The sequence below is a fragment of the Pholis gunnellus genome, assembly GCF_910591455.1.
Source record: "Pholis gunnellus genome assembly, chromosome: 21".
Taxonomy (NCBI): Eukaryota; Metazoa; Chordata; class Actinopteri; order Perciformes; family Pholidae; genus Pholis; species Pholis gunnellus.
In genome coordinates, this window is record NC_136548.1 from 18,470,367 (window position 1) to 18,483,719 (window position 13,353).

At 42.2% G+C, this 13,353-nt stretch overlaps 2 protein-coding genes across 2 annotated transcripts in view; both read left to right on the forward strand.

The window, feature by feature from the left end:
* trim16 (tripartite motif containing 16) overlaps window positions 1–6,666 on the forward strand; it is a 7,202-nt gene extending 536 nt beyond the window's left edge. The window contains exons 1-6 of the mRNA XM_079183149.1: window positions 1–184; window positions 2,887–2,982; window positions 3,575–3,808; window positions 4,219–4,390; window positions 5,208–5,303; window positions 5,638–6,666. The exon at window positions 1–184 is cut by the window's left edge and continues 536 nt beyond it. Coding sequence (XP_079039275.1) covers window positions 1–184; window positions 2,887–2,982; window positions 3,575–3,808; window positions 4,219–4,390; window positions 5,208–5,303; window positions 5,638–6,248 — 1,393 coding nt within the window. The 3' untranslated portion in view covers window positions 6,249–6,666. The remainder of the gene's footprint in view (window positions 185–2,886; window positions 2,983–3,574; window positions 3,809–4,218; window positions 4,391–5,207; window positions 5,304–5,637) is intronic.
* Window positions 6,667–7,208: 542 nt separating this feature from the next.
* Window positions 7,209–11,050, forward strand: tvp23b (trans-golgi network vesicle protein 23 homolog B; the record flags this gene model as incomplete). The annotated part of the gene is given in 8 exon segments (XM_079183163.1): window positions 7,209–7,253; window positions 7,255–7,296; window positions 8,265–8,341; window positions 8,771–8,915; window positions 8,996–9,085; window positions 9,239–9,364; window positions 10,185–10,313; window positions 10,394–11,050. Coding segments are annotated over 8 exon segments (681 nt in total). The 3' UTR covers window positions 10,421–11,050.
* Between the last annotated feature and the right edge of the window lie 2,303 nt (window positions 11,051–13,353).

Below are 13,353 nucleotides of genomic sequence, written 5' to 3' on the forward strand. Positions count from 1 at the left end.
GTTCCAGAACCACCGGCTGGTGGAGCCGCTCAGGGACATCGAGAGGAGGACCTGCGAGAGCCACAAGTGGCCCCTGGAGCTCTTCTGCTGCGCCGACGAGTGCTGCGTCTGTCAGGACTGCGTGACGGAGGAGCACAAGGGCCACAACACGGTCCCCGTGGTGGAGGCTCGCAGTCGGATAGAGGCGAGTGTCTTTTCTCACGTTCAGTATTACTTCCATCAGAACTCCTCAAAACTGCGTCTTCATACATCTAAATATCCATTTCTACCACTAAACTCTCAATAATGAGTTATTATCTCAAAATAATGTTAAACTTTAACATTAATGTGAGATATTAAGTCAATACTTTGAGATACTAAGTCATGATTTACAACATTGTGGCATCTAAATTATAAATTATACCGTATAATGATTATTATCGTCATTAGTCGCAGCAACATTCTCAGATTACACACCAGGTCTCCGGTGTGGTTTTGTAATCTGATTGCTTTCATGTGTTATTGATTTGTTTTCATGTGTGGTAAAGGTAGAGAGACCATTAGAGACACATGAGGGCTAAAATGATTCTCGTTGAAGAATAAATAAAGTTTTTCAACATCAAAAGGACAAAATATAACAGCACAGGTGTTATTAGTTTGCCATAATCTTTAAATCTTACCCACAATGCTGCTTTCACATATTGAGGGAGATATATATGGTGACGTCTGACTGAGAGGCTTTGACAGATGTAACCTTCAGCTCCGGAGCAGAGGAGATGAACTCTGTCTTCAAAATGAGTCACAGTTGTTCTCACTTGTCCCATAATGCCGCTTTGATCTCTTAAAACCCAATCAGGACAGTAGCTCTGCCTAAACATCCGCTGTAAAGCTCCTGATTAACAAGATATTTTGGCTTTCCAGCAGTCTGGAAACTCAATACTGAACTTTGTTCATCCTGGCTGACGCAGACGAACGCTCCAGCTTCAGCTAAAGTGCCGTTCGTCTCTCTGTTTGACGGTTCAGGACCCTCAGGTTCAACCGCTCGGGTCCAGATTCCTACAGAGACTCGTGGCGTTGAGCTTACACCTGCTGTTTGCAGAGTGTGTTGTTTGCAAAAACCTCAAAGTGCTTCATTAGAGCGGTAAAGCAAACAGTGTTGGGAGGCCGATTCAGACTGTGAGTGCAAATACCACAAAGTCTACTGGCACCGCTGCACTCATGCATAAAAGACGTTCTAGTTGTGTGTGAACAGAAAACAAGAAGGGAAATACCGTCGCTTATAATGTGAATAGATTCTACTGAAGTGGAAATGAACTTGCAGTTTTCAGATCTCATTCGCTTCCCTTTTAAAGAGACAATGGAGTGAAATCACTTCCTGTTCAGAGCTCATGTTCCACAGCTTTAAAATCCTCCTTTCATAGAAATGATACAACTCACGCCTCTGTTTCTGCTCATTAGCACTCACACGATTCCTTTTGGACAGATCTGTGAAACGTCTCCTCAGAGAATCACACAGAAGCATCACTTCAGATCTGGTGTTTACCAGCGATGTGCTCTGGAGATCTGCTCTGTTTCCTGGAAACAGTTTTTCTTTCCGCTGGACATAAAAACATTACGTTTGTCAGGAAATGATGTCCTATTATTATTATTATTATTAAACTATTATTATTATTATGGACAAATAAAGGTAGTTATACAGTTTTTTATTCGACCCCTCGCTAAGTGCTAAAGACCGACCCGGCTTTATACAAACAGAGTTGTTCCTTAATGTCATTGTCTTCTGTCTGCTTCCTGTTTTTCCAAAGATTACATGACATTTCTCTTTACTGCAGTTAGTGACAGTGTGGGCTCCATGGTAACGTAGGCGGGGCTTAGCGAGGGGTCATTCCAGCCTCCGTCTTTGGTTGATAAGAACAGTCAAAACTTGAGAAACTGATTTAAAATGTGTTTCTTTCGCGGTGGACAGAATGTTTATTTCATCGAGATGGTTCGAAGAGTTTTCGAGGATTCAGACTTTCTGATGTTTTCTTTTCAAACTGTGACAAAAACATAATAAAATAACATAAACCAAAGCTCGTTTACTGCCACAAACAAATTCCCTCAGGACACAAAAGATGAGCCGCTGTTTTAACCTACAATTAAGTAAACATAACTGTCACAGTGCCAATCAATGCTTTACCTGTTCAGCGTTGCAGCATGTGGAGCTCGAACTGATGGATAAGAACACGTCAAAGCCAAGTTTGTGACCTGTTGAGGCAGATACACATCTGATTATGTAGATATTATTCCAACCGAATACCAACCTGGCTCTGTCAGAACGTTTTCTATTACACGTTTTACATTTTACTTTGAAAATATGAAGATATGAATCCACTGAGGTTGAGAGCAGATATGGGCACAAAACTCACGAATGTTAAGTTTTCTAAACTGAGGAAATCCCTGTCTTGTCCCTCTCTCAAAATGACATTCCTCCAATAATAGGCTGAAGGTTATTCATAAATAAAATGCTTTTCTGAATGTCGGGCTCACAGAGAGACGTGAGGCACCGTCACACAGTCTCAAGCAGAGGATTCTCCCTCAGGGCTCAAACTTACTGGAAAAGAATTCTCTCTGAGTACAGGGAGCCGTCTGAACCTGCCCGAGGAATTCAGACTTGACTCTTAAAACAAGTCCACGCTTTGAAAACTACAAATGTAAAGAAAGAGTGTAGGATGGGATGTGTGACCATCATGCACAGAGCGTAGAGGAAACTAGGAAACAAACAGCGTTTTCCTGAAGAAACAGCCCAAATGTTTACATCTGCCAAATGCTTTGCATGTTAGGATCGGGCATATTTTCAGCATGACTGCATGGTTGTGGTTTCTGTGAGGACTCGTGCTGAATTCTGTTCCCTCCTCGTGTTCACAGAAGGAACTGAGGGAGAAGCAGAGCGAGATGGTGAAGACGGTGACGGCAGGAGAGAACGCCATCAACAAACTTCAGCTCAACACGGTCTCCATCGAGGTAGACGCGCCGTGTGACTAATCACTGTCACAACTCTTAAAGCAGACATGTCATGCTCGACTTGAGCTTCATACTTGTGTTTCTGGTTTCTAGTACAACATGTTTACAGACTTTAATGTTCCCAAAACGTTACAGAAGATGTAGAAATGTGCTCTCCCATGCTGAGTGTGTGGATGAAGCAGTACGTTGTTAAATTGGCTCTCTACACTTCTGAAGGTTACTACTCCTCTCCTGGTTTTAGCAGTTTTACCAGATCCCCAGCTGTATGTGCACAAGCAGTGAAAAAGGGGAGTTTTTCCACATGTCCTCGTTAGTTGGATAACAGTTGGCAGCAGCTATTTTTGGCTTGAGAAACCACCAGCCTGTAGCCTGAGGTGTGGGATGGTTTCCCTGAGGTGTGGGATGGTTTTCATGTGGTGGTGAGGCAACAAAGCATTCCCTCTCTGCAGCTCGTGGTTATACATTACCACGGCCTCCCGATGAATTCCCCCCAACCTGTTACCTGTCAGGAGCTTCAGACACGCATCGCTTCCTCTCCCAAAAATGGAAAGAATGCTCAGTCCACACAATCTGATCTGAACTATTCCCCCAGCATTCGGTGACGGAGGTACGGGCGGTGATCGAGAGCCAGTTCGAGGAGCTGCAGGCCGTGGTGGAGAGGGCGAAGCGGGAGGTGACGGAGATCCTGGAGGGCGAGGAGAAGCAGGCACTGAGGCAGGCCGAGGGCATCCGGGTTCACCTTGAGCAGAGGTGCGCGGAGCTGAAGAAGACTCAGGGGCAGATGGAGAAGCTCTCCAAGAACAAGAATGATGTGGATTTCCTACAGGTAACACCAGCGGGGTTCAAGTCCACAGAGAGGTCAAAGTCTCGCCTAAAGACTTCTAAAATCCTCATGTTCTCATCAACAGTGAGAACAAAACAAGTGCAGATAAGTACATGAACACATACGACCCAAGAAAACATAGACAGTAAGACGGAGATCAAAACAAAGGAGACAAAAGCAAACTGAGGAGAAAAACATGAAAAAGAGTAGAAGAGTGAGAAACGGAGGTCCAGCAAAATGTAGATAGACTGATATTTTTAAAGATCGTAATCATATCGTAATAAAATAATAACAATAACAACAATTCAAGTAGAAGTAATTATAAATTAATAAATATTTATTTAAATAGATTATTACTATGGAGCGTGTGTGTGTGTGTGTGTGTGTTCTTATCCCTGTGTTTTGTCCCACAGGAGTACTCAGAGTGGAAGAAAGAGGCCGCTGACATCTCTCTGCCCGGCGTCTACATCGGCCTGACGGACCGTCTGAACTCCTTCAGCCGCGTGATCGTCGGCTCCACACAGGAGCTGTGTGCCATGCTGGTGTCTTCATACATAGAGAAGGTCAAAGAGACGTGCAAGAATGGTGAGAAAAAAGAAGCACAAATGAAGCACAGAATTACAGATGCAACAGTTGTTTTCCAGCTATTAAAGCTATCACGTTGTTTGCATCCCCGGGGGGGGGACACGCCCCCTGCTTTGATTGGCTCGTGGGTTAGAGGAACGCTCACTTTTTCTTCTTTTCTTCTTTCTCGGTGAACAGCTGGGTCTGTTATTATCGTGTGTACTTTAGCGTAAAGACACACACAAACTGACAATAAACAAAGATGAGCTTTACTCGTTCATGGTGGCAGCTCATGCAAACATATTAGTATTATGGACACCTCGCCAACGGCTACATATTTCATTAAAGTCACAAATAATGTTAAAATGATTTAAGACTGCGAGTTAAATTGCACTTACAATAGAATGCATAGCCACCGATTTGACTGACATGAACGGGACAATAAAGTTACAAAGTCAGTATACTGACTTTGTAACTTTATTGTCCCGTTCATATATATATATATATATATATAGCTACTGGGCGTCCGAGGTGGTTCATGGGCGTTCCCGTCACGCTCCGCAGGAATCCCTCCTGGCTGCGTTCAGACTGTCTGAACCTGTTCACATATGTGAGGAATGTCCAGCCGGTGTGTCACAGCTGTGAGCGGTGTGCAAAGCTGCAAATGCTTACAGTACAAACCACCTGTGTGCTTCATGACTCACCTCCTTTGTGTGTCACCCAGAGACTGAAAAGACAGCACACACTTGTTTTCCCTGTGATGTCAAAATTGACACACAAATGAATCTAAACTGCGACGTGTTATCAGAGACTGAAACTATATTTTCTTCTATTGCAGACAAAATGGGAATAAAGACGACCGTTCATGAAATCGTTGCAAAGAAACATAACATGTCTTTGCCAGATCCAGTGACACGTGCAGACTTCCTCAAGTGTGAGTGTTTTTTTTTATATTTGAATATACAGAATATTTGCCACTGGGCAGATACATGGTCATGATTTTATCTGCATGTATGTTTGTATGTGCATATAATATTTTGGTAGCATGTGATTATGTGCATATCAGTTTATGCATACAAATGTATACTCCCTTTTCTTAAATGTATTTAGTTTACAGTCTAAGTTTCGACTCCTATAAGATGAAAACAAACAGAAGAAACAATGTAGCGGATTGGATCTCGGTGACCTCAGTGGTGTTTGCCCTCCTGACTGCAGTCACAACACTTACAACACAACTAAACACACAGTTTTTCACAATCCTCTCCCAGATGTCGCCCACGTGAGTTTCGACGCCGAGACCGCTCACAAGTTCCTGAGGCTGACGGAGGAAAACAGGAAGGTGACTAACACCACGCCCTGGCAGCATCCTTATCCAGACGTACCTGAGAGGTTCGAGAACTGGCGCCAAGTCCTGGCGACGGAGAGCTTCTATCTGGGGCGTCACTACTTTGAGGCGGACATCAGCGGCGAGGGCGCGCACGTCGGCCTGACCTACAAGAGCATCGACCGCAAGGGCAGCGAGAGCAACAGCTGCATCACGGGGAACAACTTCTCCTGGTGCGTCCAGTGGAACGGGCGCACCTTCTCGGCCTGGCACAGCGACGTGGAGACCCCTCTTGCCGTGGAGAAGTTCACGCGTATCGGGGTTTACGTGGACTACTCCGGAGGCCTCCTGGCTTTCTACGGCGTGGACGACACCATGACGCTCATCCACCAGTACAAGACGGAGTTCCTGGAGCCTATTTATCCGGCTTTCTGGTTGTCCAAGAAGGAGAACGTAGTCTCCTTGGTGGCACCAGGGGAGCCGCTACGGCTCAAAAGCCCCTCTCCTCCCACCTCACCTCCCGCTGGAGCTATTGTTTCAAAGATAGCAGCATAGCAATGATACAAGTCAGTTTTCCCTGCATCGATTCCACAATATGCGACTACTGTTGTTTAAAAAGTTTCTCTCCCAATGATATGGAACATATGGACAGTCTTCTCATATTAAACCTGTTTACATCATGTCTTTTTGTAGAACTAATGTGATACATTGTGAATGTTTATCTTATGTATATTTGGGCTCAAGTCATATTTATACCCCTGTGTACTTTTGGGACTTCTGTTACTTTATGTGAATTCAGAGGTGTTGTGTATTTTTCTGTATGCAAATTAAAATTTGTATCTTCATTTGCAATAAAGTGTATCTGTTTTTGTTTTAGTTCAAGCTTCCCCACGGCATCAAATCAAGAGGCTCGGTTGAATAGTTTGTGGGATCATTTGTGCTTCTGTTATTATGGATTTCTTTGGAAATTCATCTTATGGATGAACGAGAAATCTGCCACGCAGACCACAAACAATGGATGGATAAGCTGGGAGGTCATTTTGTCTGTTGCATGCATCAGAAAGTCGTAGTCATGGCTGAAATAATCAAATAAAGTTGACTTGAGAAAAGCCTAAATCTATGAGACGTTGTAGTCACAGGTTACCACAGCCCTGAACATGTCAGAATCACATTATGTAGTTATTTATAGGTTCAAGGTAAAATTCATTGAAAGAAAGAAGCAAAAACAGGTACAACAATGTACAGAGACAGTAAAATACCGTAATATTTAGTAGTGTGATGGATAGAAGACACATGAACAAATTCATGTGGAAACTTGGATTTATTCTTCAAACCAGATGTTTTTCCACAGTTTTATTTTGAAAATTGTAATTTATAAAATATCGATGTGATACAAATATATAAACATATTAGTTCTGAGAGATAATATGTAATAAACATAAAATGTAAACGTACTCCAATCAAACTATGAACCTCTGCCGTGACGTAACAATATACGTGGCACGCTCCGGTCACATGACCCCCGTGGACGGTGACGTATTTCCGGCTGAGCATGTAAACCAAGAGAAGAAGAGCCTGCTCGAATCTCAACATGCTAACGGAAGTGAGTGACACTTTTTTAAAGATTATCTTTTAACTACCAAGTAACAATATGTCAAACTGACAACGCGACGTCCTCTAAAAAGGATAAAGACAGTAAATGAGCTCGTGAACACGAAGTATTCCACAGCTGTTAGCATCTGTCGCGCTAACGTTGATGAGTTGTTAGCTAGCACGCTAGCTTTAGTAGCTATTTACACTTCTACACAGCTAACGTTAGCTTAGCTTCACGTTTACTAAAGCCACAGTAAAGCTTTCTTCTAATAAACATATGTGACTGTGTTTATTTTGTGCTTTCATTCAGACTGAGTCGCTCATAGCAAGCTAACGTTAGCAAGTAGCTTTAACTAGTGTTTATGTGTCAGCTAATGCTAGCCAAAGTTAACTAGCTACATTGTAATATAATATGTAGTTATATATATTATAATATTTTATATTTAAAAATAATAAAATATATATTATAAATATATTATATACTGTATGTATTATTATATATAATTATAATATATATGTAATATGAATATAAACTCGTACATTGCATCTACGGCAACACTCTTGTTGAGGAACTTAAAGTTACCGTTTTATGTCACGTTAATGTTTATTAATCATGTTTGATTTAAGCAAACTAATGTTTCAAACTGGATTAAGCTAGACTAGCATTTAACAGTTAGCACCTTATGTGACCAAAGATAGCAATAACATGACGCTTGTGAACTGATGAAATACATTCATACACATTTTTATTTGACTGATAACAAACAGAGAGAATACAAAGAGTCTCATAGTGAAGTATTTTAAGTAAAGAGATTTTAATTATGACCCGGATTATTGATTTAAACATGCTGCTGTCAGTCAAGCTAATGTGACCCATGACTAGTGCGCATGTAAGTAAAGATGAAGCTTCATTTGATGGTTTTGTGTCGTGACTCGTGAGTCTCTGAAGGTTTCTCTGCTTCCTTATTGATCCCTCAGGATACCAACGATGAAGACGTGTCTCTGTTTGATGCGGAGGAGGATGCAGGGAAGAAGTCAAAGAAGACTAATATTAAGTGAGTTCACAGAGGACCGATGCTCTAACTGTCTCTCATTGCATTTAAACTTAAAACACTTGTTTTCAGTCATATAATGTAGCATTCAGAGTATTTACTCCACTAAAAATACTTACTGTGAAAATACTACATAAACTATAAAAGTCCTGCGTTCAAAACCGTACTCAAGTAAAAGTATTTTGCTTAAAATATCAAAAGTAAAAGTACTCACTGTGCAGTAAAATGGTCTCTGTCAGTGTTTAAATGAAGTTTTTAGATTAATATTACTGGGGCGTTAATATGTGTATGTTTCATTTTACTGCTGTAGATGTTTATAAGATATTTTGTATATAATCAGATACTTCGTAGTTGCAGTACAGTATTAGTTGTTCTATCATGTACATTACGTATGCTCAGCATTACATTAAACATGTTGAACTCTGCTTCCAGACATCCACTGGCCTCCTTCTTCCACCTCTTCTTCAGAGTCAGTGCCATCCTCGTGTATCTGCTCTGTGGGATCTTCAGCAGCAGTTTCATCGCCTGCATGGTCACAATAATTCTTCTGCTCTCGTGTGACTTCTGGACAGTAAAAGTGTGTCTTTTTGACTTATTTCACAAGATGCATCTCTACAGTGCTGATGTGAAGCTGATGTAAAGAAACTGTGTTTACAGAACATCACTGGGAGGTTGATGGTTGGTCTGAGGTGGTGGAACCAGGTGGACGATGATGGACAAAGCCGCTGGGTGTTTGAGTCTCGGAAGGTAAAGATGCTCCTCATCTTTGGGTCTTTAACCTCACATGAGTCTGACCTCTTGTACTGTATGGAGTATGATGAATGTGCTTGTTTACTGTCAGCGGGCTTTATGGTATCTGCAGATGTCCTCACTGTGAGAATATCCTGTTTTCTTCTTCAGGGCACTGGGAAGCAACAAGGGTCGGATTCTGAGTCCCGGATCTTCTGGATCGGACTGATCGTGTGTCCGGTCCTCTGGGTCGTCTTCACGTTCAGCACCCTCTTCTCCTTCAAGATCAAATGGGTGGTGAGTCCTCATCTTTACGGGATTAAACGGGTGTTGTCTTCATATGTTGTCATTGTCGACAAATCCCATAAAAAGACCAAAACCCTCATTTAGTTTAGTCAGTTTCTCAAAACTTTTAAACTTCCACATCTGTGGCCCTCGACAGCAAACCTGTTGGTTCCTCCTGAGGATGTAAAAAAGGTCATAAAAGTATCTGTTCGTCTTCAAAAAGACTTTTCAGCGGCGGATGAATCCACGTGTGTGTGTGTGTGTGTGAGAGAGATGGAGGAACAACAACAGTGAGGCTCATTGATGAGTTTTTAATGGAGCTCAATGGCTCAGAGGAAGAAGAGAGATCAGGCCGACACACACACACACACACACACACACACACACACACACACACACACACACACACACACACACACACACACACACACACACACACACACACACACACACAGGGTTCCTACGCACTATGGACAGTCTGGATGTAAGTATGGAAAATATTTTCACACAAATGTTAACAGATCATTTCCCTGGTTCTGTTTTCTAAAATGTAAAATTCTGAATTTCTAAAAAGTGACTGATCAGAGTGGCATTGAACGTCCCTTCTGTAGCTGTAGGAGTTAAAGATTTACAGTTATTGATATTTACTTTGACAAAAGATGAATTTGTACTCTGTCGTTCGGTTTAAATCATCTACAGAGAAATAGAAAATATGTAGGAACCCTGTTTTCCTTCATTGCTGGTTTTTGGTCTTTTCATGAGATTTATTGATATTAATATAAGTATTCGATGCTCCAGCGTTGGTATGCACTGACTGCCTTCTTCTGCTCAGCCGGTGGTGATCATGGGCGTGGTGCTGCAGGGGGCCAACCTCTACGGGTATGTGCGCTGTAAAGTGGGAGGAAAGACCAGCTTAAAGAACATGGCCACTAATTATTTTGGACGACAGTTCCTCAAACAGGTGACTCTCTTATTTTGAGTAAAAATAGTCACTTTATTTGTTGTTTCACTAAATCTTCACGTCATGTTTTTCGTCCACAGGCGCTGTCTAAAGAAGAGGAATCGTAGAGCAACGCTGCGATTTTAACATGTTTGCATTATTCTTAATGCTATTATATAGATTATTTTAGCGGGTTTAATATATAGAAAGAAATCATTTTGCAACTTCTACATAAAACTAACAGTTTTTGTTTTTTTCCCCACTTCTTTTTCATGTAATGTGACTCAATCGGTCCATCTTTGTTTCCCATAGACGTGTAGGAGAAGTTTCCCATAACTGCAGCTCAGCAGTACAACTTTAACTGATACTTTAGCTTAATGCACCAGTGGAAAAGGGGTTTAATGGCTTGAAAAGTTAAACTGACTAGTTTGATGTGTCATGTAGCCTCACAGCTCCCTGAAGCATCTCTTTTAGATTCTTTGCCTCTTTAACTTTAATCTTTATAAAAGTAGAAAATGGTGTTTCTGAGGTTTTGTACAAACATTTTTTGTTTGTATATGAAAGGTTGTAGTGGTGTAAAGTATTCCAGGAGCTTGTAAATATGTATGTAAAGAAACTATGTGGAACATCTTCTTTTTGTGCAAATACATTTGTAACATTTTTTCCGAACAGTGTGGTAGTTTTTATTTAAATGTTTGTTATTCGCTGTACAACTTGTGAGAGAAGTTTGAGCTAAAGCGGATTAGTTTTCTCCTGCATCTCAAATAAATAATATATGAACACATATTTAATAATATTGAGCTGAGTTTAAACATATTATTGGATTATTTTAGAGTATATATTTCATCAGTATTTACTTGTTTTTAATGTCTTAACATTCTGAACACTTTGAGTCCTTCAGTTGACTGCAGTGACCCCCAGTGGTTGGTTTAGGTCATTGCATGTAATGTGCTGTATGTTGTACTTGCTAACGGAAACCGGGGAACTGGCCATTTTTACGATGCATTCACCAGGACAACGAAGTCTTCTCTTCCTGTTTTCAACGGCTGTAGTAACCACGACAACCACGGACGCGTTCGGCTGAAAGTCGCCAGTTGACACGGTCGCTTAAAAAAACGCAACACCGGTAACGTTAGTTAGCTTGTCAGCTACGAACGTCACGTTACTTAACCGATCATTGTAACAAACGTGATGTTATAAAGTCGCTTATTTATTTTTAACATTTGTATCTGTGACATTCGAGTGAGTTGAAACCCAATACTTATAATACATCTTCATTGGCACGCAATGCATCTTGGGATATGGTGGGTCGCGAAGGAGATCAGTTGTAGCAACGGTTGCTGAGCAGCGGAAGTTGTTTACTTTAGCTCGAAAAATGCATTTATTGTGTGGTTTTGAGGTACAAAGAGTTGCTGAAGCCCACATCAAGCCACGCACCTTAGCATTTCGCCAGTATGTAAGAGATTACACTAACTAAACAAAAAGCGATGGCTTCAACACTACAAGAAGTGATGAATTCAACACAAATACCACCGATGGAGGGGATGAAGGACATCAGGTACATCATCAAGCCACACATCGAGGCCTTCTTTGATAGCATGACAGCAGAGCAGTGGGAACTGGTGAGAGCGGGCGCCCCTGACGCTACCACCAGAGTCCTGACGGCAGAACTAGTTTTGACCTTAATCAGCACTGTGTTTAAAACCATCCTGAGCACTTTCAAAGATTCACGTCGCGCAAAACACGGACTCTTTGCACCAGCAGGGAGTCTGGAAGCAGTGTCTGAAAAATACGTGAAGGACATTCTGGAAGACGCAGTCACAAACTGTTTTAAAGAGGTATTGGACACCAACGACAATGTCTACTGCAAAAGCGGAAGCAGCTTGAGTGACCTGATCGGTTCAGAGGTTGCAAACAAAATTAATTCTTCCCACTTCAACGGTGTCGAGTATGGGGTCTCAGATCACATCACTCCCCCAAAAAGACTGAACAAAATGGTTCGTCAGGTCGCAAAAATGACCAAGATACTTACAGCCAAGATGAGAAGGTTGTTCAAACCGAGACAACGAAGTCCGAGAAGTAGTCCGACTGCAAGTGATGAGTCTCCAGAAAACTCATCCAGTGACGAGGAACCAGAAACTTCGGAGAACGAAACAAGTCAACCTCTCCAAGGAATAATTGAGACGGAGTTGAAGGCCATGATTGATCTTCTCTTGGCTGGAATGTCAGACTCTGAGTTTCAGAGTTTGCAGTCTGACATCGCCCTGAAATATAAAGATCTTCAGGACCTTAGTCAAGAACTAGTGGCAGTGGAGACGGCGGGAAGCAAAGTCAAGAGCTTTTTTACAAAGCACTTCATAAATATATGGCTGAATCGAATCCTGGGTCAACTGAAAGCAGAGAACGGCCCTATAATGCTGAAAGACTTAAAAGACTACCTCCCCACCCTGATCACATTGGATGATGACACACAACAGGCTGAAAACCAGGGTTGTGGGCTTCCGATGTTGAAGGGACTTCCAAAAGATGAAATCCTGAAAATTGCAGGGGAGCTGACCAAGTTCCTCTTCAAACGCATGACAGGATGTTCGCCACCCGAGTTCATCCCAGAAGCGGCTAGAGGGAGGAAGTCTGACGGGACCGCGAGCATCGTCCAGTTACATGTTGACATGTACGTGGAGATATGGGAGAAAGTCTGTGCCTTCCTGGGACTCTTGAAGTGGTGGAAGAAGACTCAGGTCGATTATGTCGCTGAAAAGACGAGACAGGCTTTAAAGGACAAGTCAACGGCGCCATTGGCCGACGACCACCAGCAGATCGTTTCTACGCAGGCCAACGCAGCGCAAGAAGAAAGGAAGAAAATGTTCGTGAAGATCATCCTGGAGAGGCTGGTTTCGCGGGCATTCTGGAAAGCCAAAGTGAGTTTCACCACCGGGGAACCCGAGGCCATCTTTCAGCACCTTTTAGAAAAGACCTGGGCCGAAATCGAGGGCGTCGACTTTGAACTCTCTGCAAAAACCTTTCAGGGCCTGCACAAGACCATTTTCAAGCAGCTGTGCAA